Here is a 14049-nt window from a genome sequence, read left to right as displayed (position 1 = left end):
TGTACGTAAAATAGAACGTCGATAGTGTTTTATTTTTTTTATTTTTATTTATTTTTTTTTATTTCTATATTTAGAAATCTCGCGTAGTTTGGTGTTACGTACCAGACAAAAATTACCTGAAAAAAAAAAATATATAAATAATTGAATTTTCGAACGTAAATTTCAACGATTTTTCCGCGATTTAAAAGAAAAAAAAATTTTTTTTTTTTGTTAATTTAATTCACGGACGGGGAAAATTTAGGGAATTTCTACTAGCGTATTTTTTTTGCCTCAAATGGCGGTCATCGCCGGACCGGATCTAATTGCGGATTTCGCGATGCCGCTTCGTCCGTCCGCCGCGTGGCGCGACGATCGGGACGCAGTCGGGGAAGAGCGACGCCAAGCTCCGTCCCGTTATTCGCCGCGTCGCCCCGATCGACCAATGGCGAGGTCGGACCGGACCGACTCGACGCTCGGTCGTGAATGGACGGACGCGGCGCGTGAATGAAAGGGCGGGTCGGTGGACGGCACGCCTCTCGACCGCCGTCACGTGTCGACGAGTCCCCCCGTTTACTACGGCACCTACGAGCGGATGGGGATTACCTGACGGTCGGTCTAGCGCCAAGTCACGATGCGTCCTCTCTCGAGTCGCTCGATCGGGATCGCGCTCCTCTGCACCTTTCTCAGCATGACCGCTTGTTGCGAAGGTAAGTTCGACCCGTTCTTAACCCGTTGCTAACGTATGGACGCGAGAAATAATCTCGCTTTGGAAATTTCGCCGCGACGTAGCGATCTTCTTCTTCTTCTTCTTCTTCCCACGCCAACGTTTAACGCGGTAGAAGAATATAAGCTGGTGTGCGTATGTATATACAAGTGTTTCTTTATATATATAAATGTAAAGGAATGTTTATCTTGCGGTACGAAGAAAAGTTCATTTGTTACGTCGGAGCGATATATATAAAAGAAAGAAAGCGAGAAAGAGAGAAGTTTGGAGGATCGGATGACCTTCTTAAGAAGCGATTAATTACTCTTTTTCGTCTCCGTTCGTGGCGAATTGTTTTCGTGTAGAAAGAGAACGTCGTGTGTGTATTTACGACACGCTCGATCGGCCTCGAATATTTATAAAATAAATGAGATATTTCTACAAATGATAAATGTGCGGTGCGATGTCCGAATGTTTACTCGCGTGTTTGCATTTATCTTATACTCATTCCTGTGTTAAGAAATGACAAATTGTGCGTTTAATTCTAACTCGTCTGGAGGGTTTCGTTGGGTTTTCTATTTTTCATATTTGTTGGAATTAGTCTAGAAGAAATCTGTGTTATATCCGCTCGGATTTTATATAATAAATACACTTTCATTTTCATAACTTTGCGAAGTCTTTTTCGTTGTTTTAATTACAATTAAAAAGTGACCATGGATAAGTAAATTAATTGGATATATTTTTTTTTAATTGATAAAAATCGCTAAAATTTGGGTCTGTTCTTGCTGCTTCACCATAAAGTTTTATAAATATTCGAATTGTGGCAATTTCGAACTTTACAGATCTTGAAAAATATATATTTTACACGTTAAGTTACGTTGCTGTTAATGGCGTATGCGTAACGATGAAAAGATACGTTATTTACGTATCGAATTTATAAGTTGACACGGTAATCGGTGTACGGTATGCTTTTATAAATTCGAATGGGTGTATCCGGTTTTTTATAAATTCCAAAGCGATGTTTCCGTAGATAGGTGAATATCGTTACCGGTTGGAGACACGAGTATTTGTGTTACCGATACACTTTTGTTACGCCCGTATACTATAATATACTATCGCATGTGCAGAATGATTTTTTGAAGTTGTCTTGTCTTATTATCTTCGCCATCGGCTGACTCAACTCTCGTTGTTATCTTCGTCCTTGTTACTGCTGTTAACGACTGTTCAACTACCCCTTTCCACTCGTCGTAACTCAGACGTGTCGTTCCGTTATAAATAATTTGTTTATCTCTCAGAAATTATCTTAAGCGTTTCGTCTGGACGAAAAGCACAAGTCTCTTCGGGATAAAAAAAAATTACACAGTGTTTTGTTTAGCGATCGAGCTTCTAGTATGAAAAAAAAATAAACGTGTTTACAGAAGGTCGGCTTTTTCTTTTATATATATATATTTTTTTTTTTAGTACTTACGCATTATATCCAATTCATTATGCACCTGCACTTCGATAGAACCCTGCAGTGATTTGGCACCGTTCCTATTCTCATCTCTCCCAGACTATTGATGTATGATTTGGTACCGAGGTGTAGGTCGTCTGTTTATGCCGTCGCCAGCAAAATGATTTGGAACCCGTTCAAAAGATATTATAAATCGTCTCGAAATTTAACATGTGATCTAGATTTAAATATCTGACGTTAGAATGTAATCGTCGGTCGTTTATTTTAGTATTTATGGAACGGTTTGTTGTTGTTTTGATTACGAGCGATTTTTATAGATGTTTTTACACCGGTTTTCCACCTCCCTTTTCAATTAAATTCGAGAGGATTTTTGTTTGTTATAAACCGAAATCCAGTTTAGACTTTGCTAAGTAAACAGTTTGCATTTGCTTGGCTGTTACTATATTCTCCAAATGTTTAATAACCGGTTCAAAATTCTGACTGGTTCAAACTTAAAGGTATTTTCGGTTGCCATCACTAGATTTCTTTTTCTATAGTGTGCCATAACATTCTCACGATAACTATTAAACTTTGGCTCCGCTACGACATACAAACATTACACAAACTCGGTGGATCAAAGTCCCTTTTTTTTTTCCTTCGGTATAACCTCCCGTAACGACTGTCTTCTGTAAAAGTGATTCCAAGGTATAAGTTTAAAAAATAACACGCTTTTCTTCTTTATTTTTCTCGAATCTATTATATTCTTCAAATACGGGGCCTTCTTTTCCTACGAGGGCCATTCTCCATAATAGTTTTGTCGCTGTTGTCAATATTATTTCATCCCGTCCTTTGTAAATTTTTCCGTGCCGAGTCATTTTTCAAAGTACGCCTATTTGCAGCGAGAAAAAGTGTTTTATATATATATATATATATATTTTTTTTTCAAAAGAAAAAAAAATCCTCCCTCACCGAGCAGGTGTGAGGAAAATAAAATGCTCGCATCTGTTATTTTGTTAACTTGAAATTCGAGCTCGTGGGAGTAATCGAGGTTTCTTGGAGATCAAAGTAAATTAGAAGTCTTGCAAAAGGCATAAATCTTTGCATTGTGTTTTATTCGGTGAGAATTTCAGTGATGTAATCTCTATAACAACATTTTAAGCGTTGATAATCAAAATTAAATAATTTCACTCACAGTTTTGTAAGAGTGCATTGTAAGATTTCATGCATAGTTTGTTTTTAGTAGTAACAATGCGAATATTAATGTAAACCAGAGGTTCCCTTTTCATATATCGACCCCCTTTATGGAAAAATTTTTCATAGATTCCCTTCAATATTATGGGTATAATTTAATTAATACATGTGTACATACAAGTAATTTTTAAAAGGCATCTTTCTGAATTTTTTTTTTGAGAGCGAAAAAATACATGAAATATTTTATATATTTGCTATGTTTTATCGACTCCTAAGGGGAGACAATACACTCCGTTGGGAAGCGCGGATCTAAACCAATGTACTCTTAAGATATCAAGAGCATTTAAATGATTTTATTTTATAAAACTGTCGAATTTCAGAATTTACAACGAACGTCTCGAATGTTGAAATACTTCAACCACAGTCCGAAAATTCGTATTGAGATTAAAACTTATATTATAAAAATCAGTATTTTAAAAAGAGCAACGTGAAAAAAAGCTTTGTGAATTCTGCAATCTTCACATTTTGTATCCGAAGTAGAATGGTATTTTAAGAGCGTTTTGCAACACAAATTCGTGGACAGATCTTTAGAACAGAGTTTCCTCGGCGGTCGAAGATATAAAGTTTCGATGAAAAAAGTCCATTGTTTCGTTAGCAGATGTTTTCATTAGGAAATGTGAAGATTGAAGCGAGGAGGAAGAATTATGTAACGACACGAATTTGGTAGCAATGAACTCTAGAGCTCGTACCTCGAAAGTAGATTGTGTTTTTAAAGGTGTAGCCTCACTAAAGCGTTTCTAATGATGAAGAAATAGGAAGTAGAGAAAGCAAAACAATAGGTTTCTGCACGGTTTTCGGTAACGTAACACCCCTCGACCATCTGGAAGTAGAAGGGATCGTTCACAGATGGTAAATTCTGTGGAAGGAAGTCGAGGTTTGTCGATTACAGAACTGTTCGATATAATATGTACTCGTGCCCCTATCGCTCGCAGTGGGTCAGTCGGAGATATATTGTTGCCCGCGACCGAGTAAAGCGATCCCTATTGGTCTTCTGTCATTGGCTGCTTGCCAGCCGATTGCGTGGAACAAACGGGTCACTGGCCTCTGTTTGTGTTATTCCATCATTCACGCTCGGGAATGTCGTATCCACAACAACGCCTTGGTTGGCACCCGCTTAATCCCTTCCCGGAAGAACGTGTTTTTCTTTGATAAACAGCGATTGGCGTCACATCGCTACGCGGAGAAACTCTCTCTCTCATTTATTTATTTATTCGCAATTTCCAGCGGTTAATGTCGTTAACGAATGAGGTTTTATACTTTTCCTTACGTATCATTAAGATTCGGTCAAAATCCTACCAGGAAATTACTTCCACGTTTCTGTTTAATTAATAATCGTTTCGTTAAAATTTTACCATCGGATGGTGTCGTTTTTATTTTTTTTTTAAATAAGTCATCTGTAAAAAGCTTAAAATAACAAAGGTGTATAAATAAATCGTTATATTGTTAAACTGTAGACACACCTGCTTGTAAACATAGATTTACGACTGCTTTGTTCTTGGACTTTTTCCGATTTTATAAAATACTTTAGATGTAGAATTCCTTTTTTAATACTTAAATATACAGGAATTCGGGCTAAAATTAGTCATTTTTCTATTCGGTATTTATCTGGATGGAGAACTTAATATGGAGACGATAATACTATTAACATATGCTTATATTTCTTATCAAAAACAGAGAGATTTTATTATAACTTTGAAAGTCTTATTACTTTCTAAGCACTGTTCAGGTGAATTGCTTTTGAAGTTTGATCTAAATATCTAATTGATATATGTATCTATTGATTGATCTATTTTGTATCTATTGATACAAATCAATAATTTTGAATATAAAAATCATATGAGCGAGTTATTCTCCGTTAGACGTGTTTGTTTCTGCATTCAGTTTATATCGAATATGTTCAGTAGGTTATCTAAATACAAATAAAGTGTCGGAAAGAATTACAATTTGACAATCGGTTATATATCAAATTAAACGTGTAAGGCGAATAAAAATATTCGTTTTAATTTTTAAAGATGCCATTTCGGTTTTGTTTGGATTATAATTTCGTTATTTATGCAGGTAAAGTCAATATTTTGACAGTGTTTAAACGTTTCTCTTGCGGAGAAAATGTTGTAGGTATTATGTAATAGGAGTTGTTCGCTTCCGGAAGTGCCATAGTGTTTATAACAGATGACCGAGTGACATCTTACTCGGTTATATATAGTTTATGTATATATAATCTGACGATCTTAGTAACAGTTATATCGAAAAGGAAGAGAGTTAAACTGTTATCAACTTTGATTCTCTTCCTCTTTGATATATGTATATAATTATATGATATAGTGTTGTATAGATAAGATTTTGTCATACGTAAAATTAAATAGTAGTAGTAGTAGTAGTAGTAGTAGTAAATTCAAATTTTATTTATTTATTATTGCTATTGAGGATTGATATGGTACGTACAAATCTGTGGAATAAATCAAATTAATTATAATTACAAATAGTCCAAGGGAGATTTGTGTGAAAGTTAATACTTGATAAATTAATTGTGTTAATTAGGAAAATACGTGGTAATTTGTAATATTTTAATTGAAAGGGTGAATTTTTTTTTAGCCTTGTGCATTGCACGTATAACAATGACGATAATAAATTGCTTAAATTTCGGTTGCCAAGTTTATTGCAAAAGGGTGGCGAGTTTTCGTAAGAAACGAACCTAACGAAAGTTGTTTGTAGTAGGACTAAATTTAGTTTGTTTATAGATTGGTAGCTCGATAGAGTAAACACGAGGACGTTAACAGTGAAAGGGAATATTAGGTAAACAAAACAAAAGTGTCGATTGTTTTCGGTATCGAAAGAATCGACAATTTATAAATCGAAATTGGTGGCGGAAGTAAACAAAATTCCATAATGGCAGCCCATCGTTTGTCGAAGTGATTCTTCTTACTTAACGTACTTCATTGTTGGAGTAACGATTAATGGTCATACAGCCGATGACAGTCTGGCTGTCATTACGCAGGTTTTACGCGCCGGCAGTTAGAATTTTGGTCATATTCCAACATCTCACGTTCTCGGTTCTATACTGGGAAAACAAGAGTGACGCGTGGAGTGTCCCTCGTTTCGTCCGTAAACGGAAAACCGAGTCGAACCATACCGAAATAAGATTGTTAATTCCGTCTGGAAGAGTGGTCCTCGTCCGATTCGTGCATTGCCAGAGCGTCAAACCATAGGAAAGACAAGTTGTCACCCCGTCTCGGTTGTTTTCTCGGTGTGACGTTGGCAGGACGCCAAGCCGTCTGCTACCTTTTCATAAATACCTCTTCGCTTCGTAGTTAGTCTCGTCTCCCGCAGTTTTTACGTTCTCAACTGCGTGAAAATGTAGGTCGAGTCGATCCTCCGAGACTTTTAAGACGTATTGCACGATCCTCGGTCCATAATAAAGAAGTCGAGTGATTTTGTGGGCTTACGCGTGTTACCAGACTAGGTGAAATAAACCGTCGTTCACATTTATTATAATTTATGAATACGATATAAAAGTAATTACGTGCGAAACGAGATTCCTCGGGTGCGTTTTTCTGTAAATTAGACGAATTCTTATGTTAAGGGTAAGTATTAACGAGGTCGGTGATCTTCTCTTATCATTTAACACGAGGAAATAGCAAATCAGCCAATTTATAGTCAGTTGGTTAAGTCCGAGTTGATTTCTCGAGCGCCGTATAAATCACCGTGTGGGGTTTATCTATATTTCTGTGAGCAATGGCATCCCGCGTGGCATTCTAATGGCGATGGCCCGGCAACGGAATGCAAAATATGTACGCGTCATAATTATTACACTAGAAATCTATCAACAAATCGATAGCAATTATCCAAATATTCTCATCCGCCTTCATTGGTTTTAGCACGATTCCTCGAAGAACGATGGTCAAAAAAAAAATCTCTCTCAAGTTTCATCAAAATTACTTTTGATTCGAACTTTAAAAGTCGTAGATCGTTAGACTTAAATTAAGATGATAAATCACCCTTCAACATCATAAAATTTCGAATCGACCGTCTAAACAATAAAATTTCCCTTCTATAAACTCCACCCTCGGATATTATTTTAAATCTCCCGGGGCCAAAAAAAAATGATGTCAACATCGGAGTCATTTCGGGGGTTCTGCGTGGCACTAATGCTTAAGATGAATTGTAAATAATAAAATACGAGTTTCTATAAGCTCTCGTATGGGGTGGGAATATTTTGACTTTATAAAGACACCGACGTCGTTCTTCCTAGCAAGGTAATTCTAGAAATTGTTTAACAGAAGAGGCTCTCGTCGACACTATAAACGGAAGGTGATTTCGATGACGTCAAGGTCATTGTCAAGGTAGGAACGGCGAGCGAGTGCTTTACTATGCGTGGTGATGAACAGACAGAATGCCGACAGTTGGACGATGGCGTCGTTGTCGGAATACTGCCGAAAATACTAGTCCTTGAAATCAGCTAAATACCTAGGACCGTTTCGAGTTATGCCAAGTCTTCCCTGTATTCTATTTATAAAATTTCGTATCGAACTCGTACTTTACTAATAATAGTAACCTTAAATACAATACGTTTATTTAAATATTCGCGTTTTATTTGTATTAACTCGTTTATAACTATATTTAGAATATCCGATTATTAAAATATTTGAAATTTTAATTTCTTAAGTATGCTCGAAATGGTAGGTGTATTTTTTTTCCCCACCACCCCTCCTTCCTCGTGCTCGCGAATGTTAAGTTTGTGTATGCGAAATGCAAATATATAATTCGATCGATTGGTCTTTTTTTTTCAGGGGGCCATTGTTGGAGTTTTGTAGATAAAAATGGACGTTGCACCGAAATTTTAAAAACGCACGTTTTGAAAGAAGATTGCTGTTCCGACGGGAGTGCGACGACGGCGTGGAGTGAAGAAGATCTACGTTCCGGCGACTTATTTTTTTGGAGGATGTTCGGCGGAGGGGTCAGATGCCAACCCTGTAAAGGTATGTCAATGCGCTTTCAGATTCCCATATATTTTTTTTTTTCTTTTTCTAATTTAGATTTAATCTGTGAATCTTCCGAAGAAGACAAGTTGATAACAACTAAATTCCGGTTAATACAGAAAAGATGGAAGTAAACCCGTGTGAGGGAATGTTTGCAGTGAAGCCATCTCTCAATTACTTATATTTAATCGTGCGATTTGTACTTACTTACGAGTAAAAACACTGTGTATTCACAATTGTTGTTTAGATAATTTCGATTGCATCGCAAATACATATGAAATTCTCTTTTAATTTCCAGTTTCCATAGTTTAACCGTAGAACAAAGAATAAGTTGCTGAACAGGAGTACTTTTTTGGATGAGAAGAGAGATCTTACACTATCCTGTCCCGATTCATTTCGATAGAAATTAAGTATAATTTACGAAAATTATAGGATTTTGATAAGATGATGTTACGGAATTTGAATTTTCGCTCTCTTCTTTGTCTTAAAATATTCCGGCATCACTACCGGATTTTTTTCCCTACGATTAACTTGTCACCTTTAATGAATTTCGGGCGATTTTTATAAAAATTTGTCTGCTATTTTCGTGATTAAAAAAAAAAGAAAGAATTGCAAAAAGTTTTCCTTATAAGTCTTTCTTCTGGTCGCAGACCTACGCAGTTCTAGTTCTTAAAACGCACTTAGAGTGATTACCGTTCGTCCGAGTATCATTTTTCTGGCACTCCCTTTCAAGTTTTTTAGTTGTTATATAGCCTTGGGCCAAAGTAAAAAACGAAGGTGATTTATGAGTCCCAAAATACGTCGAGAAATGAAACTGCGAACCATCATAAATCTCTCTCCGGCTAATTTTTTTGCTAATTTTAAACTTTGTCTTTTCAAAATCGAAACGACATCTGGTCTTAAACGAAAGGTTTTCGACACCTTCGCATTAACGACGGAACCAACTCATTATAGCGAACAATGAGTGTACACCTTCTTTTGTGACCAAGGTGTGCCATTCGGTCTCATTGTCTCGGGTCCCTCTTTCTCTCCAAAGATATATTTTAATTTTTATTGGCTAGAAGATCACCCGCCGACCTGTCCTTTTTCCATTGTCGTTAAATCCGTGCCCGTTACCTGGAAACTTTTTGTTTCCCGTCGTATTGGCTATAGCCATGCGATCCCTTCTCTTTTGTTACTCGTTCGGAATGGAGTAAGGGAGTGCCCGAGAGTGGGATTAGCTTATTCAATCGCTTGTCAACTTCTTTCAAATGACTTTACGTAAAAGATAGTTCCGTCTGACCACTGGTTGCTACCGTAACGAGCCTCCTGGCAGTTACTACTGATTTCCGAGTGTAATCAAAACTTTCGTTACGCGCTATTTATCTCGAGCGGCTATAATTTCATTTCTAGTGGCGCGTAGTAAACAACCGGGATATTGTGTAACTCCGTTTTTGTTCTCATACAATGTTATTAATTCGAAAAAAGTTCAACGTTCTGGAACGGTACGTGCGAACGTTAAGGGAGAAGGTGCCATTTGTTTTCTCAAATGTTGTTTATCTCGAGATTTACTGGAGTGGAAATTCGGAAACATCTACAAAAGAGAATTTTGGTTTATGTTACAGTTTCTTCAACAGAAATAGAACTGACACTTGTTTCGACTCGTAAAAATAGAAAGAAAGAATTTATTTTTATCGGGCAGAAAGAAAAAAAAAAGTTTCATTTTGTTAAATCATTAATTGGAGGGTTTTTTATTCTGTTGCAGATTCTTGCGAGGGAGTGGAATGTGGCAAAGACATGAAGTGTATCATTAAAAATAGGAAGCCAAAATGTGTGTGCGCACCGAAATGTACCAAGAGAAAATGGGAGATTGGGGAAGTGTGCGGGACGGACGGACGTTCGTATCGACACGTCTGTCGCCTTTTGAAACGACAGTGTAGAAAAGACAAGCAGTTGGCCGTCGCCTATTTCGGGCGGTGCCAAAGTGAGTATAAAATTTTTTTTTCTGGAGTCTTATCTCGTAAGATAAAACGATATTTGAAACTTGTACAGACAGAAAATTCATTATGTTTGATATTGCGAGTTCATTATAGGCAAGGTGGAAGATAACCGCCACTCCGTGTCACGTAATTAACGAAAGTGGAATACCCTGGGGCTGTTCCGAACGATATCCCGAGATGATCGGTACGGAATCGAGCGTACCTAATAATTGGTCAAGCCCCGCGCTTATCGGTAGATCGTCCATCAATATTGATAGATGGTCGTGCCGCGATGGTGTCGTTAAAACTGTTTGTTCACACACACCTGGAGATAACATAGTTTCACACGTAAATCACCGAGGTTTACTGCCAAAAACCTCGCTCCCGTGTTTCTTTATCATTTTTTTCGCTCCTACTCTTATACACGCCTATTTCTTCTTACGTAGGTCCAGTCACAATGCTCTTTATTTTGTCGTGACGTCAGATTTTCTTTGTGTCGTATTTGGACCAGACGTCCTTGAGGGGATCTTCCAGACAGAAATATAAGGCCCCTTCCCAAGGAACTGGCGTATTTTGTTAAATACCACTGGGTGTTATTTCCTCCCCCCATGTCTGAGTTTCCAGACGGACACCACCTATAGCTGTCTGGTCTGTCTGTGGGAACATAGATATATCTCGATACCGGAGGACAAAGACTCCACCTGATACTCTTCCCGAGACTCGAGCACCTGTTGATTCGACCATTGTTTCATTTCTAGTAATACCATACTCGAAGTGGAAGCGCGCGCTCGGATTCCCCCGGAGCTGGACGAAAACTGCCACCGAATCATCCATCAAAATCGGTCTCGGAAAGAACTTATTAAATACCCTCTTACCGCGAGGAAATTCGCGAGACGATCAACAATTACCAATGCCATTTGTTTTCGTTTTCAGAAACATGCGAGAACGTTCGATGCCCCGGCAAGAAATCGTGCCTGTTGGATCAGAACCTTCGTCCTCATTGCGTTCGATGCAAACAGCACTGTCCTCCGGTCACCGCGGGACGTTATTTATGCGGTGCAGACAACGTCACTTATCCCAGTTATTGCCACATCCGCCAAGCCGCCTGCGTCAGAGGCCGAGCCATACAAGAATCGTACAAGGGCAAGTGTCAAGGTAAGTCGAAACTATTATCGATTCGGGAACCCGACATATTTAACAATAGATTATAGGTCCCGACTGGCATCCAGTATTAAGATTTCGTTGAACTCGTCTCCGGAGTAGATGCCCGACTTCCACTCAATCAAATTCTCTTTAAGTTTACGTTAATATGTTATTTTTTTCACCCAATTACAGATACGAACTCGAGCGATCCATTAGCGGGAAGTAATTATTCAGATATCAACGGCGTGGCATTAGTAACCATCAAAGGATCCTTAATGATTTCTTAGTTTCCACCGCGTTTTTAACCATTAACTCCTAAAAATAGACGTCCTTCCACCTGTAATCTGCGCGTACGCCCACGAAAAACTCTTCGCTTCTGCCGCGTTTCGAATCCGACTCGTCGACGACGCCTTTCAAGGTCGTTCACTTTCAAATAAACACCGTGTGATACCTTTATTCCGATCACGTGGACGTTAACTGGCGTTGTAAACGAAATTTCGACTCTCGCGCGTTTCGCCGCTCCACGCTACATATTTGGATGTTGTTTACGACGCTTTCTACCAGTCCATATTTGGAAGAATCGTTTATCCGACGGCACTACTTTTCCAAGTAGTTTTTCGCCTTAAAAAGGGGGCAAATAATGGAGCAAAATCGTAGATTCACTTATCACGCGGTTAATTGGAACGTTTAAAGGGCCGTCCTATCAATCTGTCAGTGAAGAAATAATCCACGACTTGGCGAATTGCCTCCCCCATTTCGAGGTGTCCCGCGTGTAGGCTTATTCGGGACACACTCATAAATCCACGTTCTTAATTAGTTATTGGCCCGTGCCCAAATTACGACTCGGCGTTATCGGGGGGGAGGGTGCGCGTTTAATTCGAACGCCGTCCAAAGCCACAATGGCATTCTCAAAGTAAATACTCTTCCTCTTACCGAGGAATAAAGGACATCGATTCCATTGACGAAGGTGCCCATAATTCACGTCCCTCGATTCCGCGTTCCAGACGTTATCTCTCTCTCTCTCTCTCTCAACCTACTTCTTTTTTTTTTATGTAAACCGCCCCTTTCTCTCTCTCTCTTTCTCTCCATAGCCGATGCCACGTGCGAGACGGTGAAGTGCAGGCGAGGAAAGAGATGCCTTCTCGATCCGGATACCAAACTGCCGCGCTGCATCACCTGTCCCGATCGATGCCATTGGCCCAAGAAGGACCCGGTCTGCGCTTCCAATAACTTCACCTACTCCAGCTGGTGTCACATGATGCAGGATTCGTGCAAGTTGGGGGTGCTTCTTCGAACGCAAAGCGACGGCTCGTGCGAAGGTAAGTCGGCTCTAACCCGCACGGACGGAAATTACGTTGAACATTGTGTATATATCCACGTTATGTTTCCGACAGAGCCTACGAATCTGCGAGAGTTGAACGCCATACCTCTAGCAACGTACGAAGGGACGGTGCAGTCGTAACGCTTCCGGGAATTCCCTTCTGTCGTCATCTCTTGCGGTGACCACTATCCATTCCGCAGAGATTGGAACCTCGGAGAGTGTTCGTCTCCGTACAGTATCATTCCCGATTGACTTAATCGACTTTCCGAATTTAAGAAACGCACAGAGGTACATAACAACAGAATGGTGTACGAGTCCGTCATCGTTCGACTTTTGTAGTTTTGTCTTCTCTCCCGTCAGCATTTATTTATTTTTGAACAGTTCCGATCGACGCATCCGTAAAAAAGAAAACAAACAAACAAACAAACACTTCGACCATTGTGTAATAATAATAATAATAATAATATATATATACATACACACATATATATATATATATATATATAATATTTATAAATAGGTTATATAGAAATGCTCCGAAAAGTGCCAACAGGGCGTCGTCCATTCGTATTCGTACGTTATACGACGCCGATTCAGTATACGATTCGAATTCTTTATTGTAGTTTCGAACGTTCGAGACGGGAAGATCTCGGTGCAAAACGTAACTACGAAAAGAAACGTCCCATTAGTACTGTATAGTCTTCTATGTTTTTTTTTTTTTTTGAAAAAAAGAACCATTCCACGAAGTTGTAGTTTTTATTCATAGCCTTATAACTTCTATGGTGTCATTATTTATCCCACGTCGTCTCCGTTTAGTTTTTTTTTTTTTTTTTAATGTATATAAAATAGTTTTTACGTCGGTGCCACATTTTGTTTAATAAATAATTGCTACCTTGATGACAGTTTATTTATCTTGTTGTGTATATGTATTCGACGCATCAAGACTCAGGAATGTAAACGTCCTTTAAGGAACAGCAATAAAAAGATGTACGAATACTACTTGTCTTCAGCCTGTTTTCATTTCGATTTACCTTACTCTTTACCTTGTTTACACTTAAAGTCTCTCGGTATGTTCGGCTTTTAAAACTCTTGCAATAGGAAAGGAACATTCGCAATATCACAACCAAAGATTCGTGTATACAACGCAATTAATAAAATATACATATCGAATGTAAATAAAATAAATGGAATTTCATTCAATTATTGAAATTACGTTCGAAATGCTTTAAAAAAATGTGAAAAATCCACCGAAATCTCATCGATTTTCTCATAAATATATGTATTAT

At 38.4% G+C, this 14049-nt stretch overlaps 1 protein-coding gene across 1 annotated transcript; it reads left to right on the top strand.

Annotated features, from left to right (window-relative positions):
* Window positions 1-322: 322 nt before the first annotated feature.
* On the top strand, window positions 323-13762 carry LOC111624483 (follistatin-like). Its single transcript, XM_023367330.1, has 6 exons — window positions 323-686; window positions 8153-8341; window positions 10086-10304; window positions 11233-11454; window positions 12534-12761; window positions 12837-13762. Exons 1-6 carry the CDS (start codon window positions 611-613, stop codon window positions 12902-12904), a joined length of 1002 nt encoding a protein of 333 aa, XP_023223098.1. The 5' UTR covers window positions 323-610; the 3' UTR covers window positions 12905-13762.
* Window positions 13763-14049: the final 287 nt, after the last annotated feature.

The sequence above is a fragment of the Centruroides sculpturatus genome, unplaced genomic scaffold, assembly GCF_000671375.1.
Source record: "Centruroides sculpturatus isolate CEXI.00-Female unplaced genomic scaffold, Cexi_2.0 scaffold286, whole genome shotgun sequence".
Taxonomy (NCBI): Eukaryota; Metazoa; Arthropoda; class Arachnida; order Scorpiones; family Buthidae; genus Centruroides; species Centruroides sculpturatus.
The sequence above is the reverse complement of the archived record's forward strand: the minus strand, read 5'-3'. Positions and strand labels throughout refer to the sequence as shown.

Excerpts from the sequence above, each read along its gene's own strand:
- LOC111624483 (XM_023367330.1), top strand. The coding sequence starts at position 611 with ATGCGTCCTCTCTCGAGTCGCTCGATCGGGATCGCGCTCCTCTGCACC. Across the intron at positions 8,342-10,085 it reads CAGATGCCAACCCTGTAAAG|ATTCTTGCGAGGGAGTGGAA; the intron begins GTATGTCAATGC and ends ATTCTGTTGCAG. Across the intron at positions 10,305-11,232 it reads CTATTTCGGGCGGTGCCAAA|AAACATGCGAGAACGTTCGA; the intron begins GTGAGTATAAAA and ends TTTCGTTTTCAG.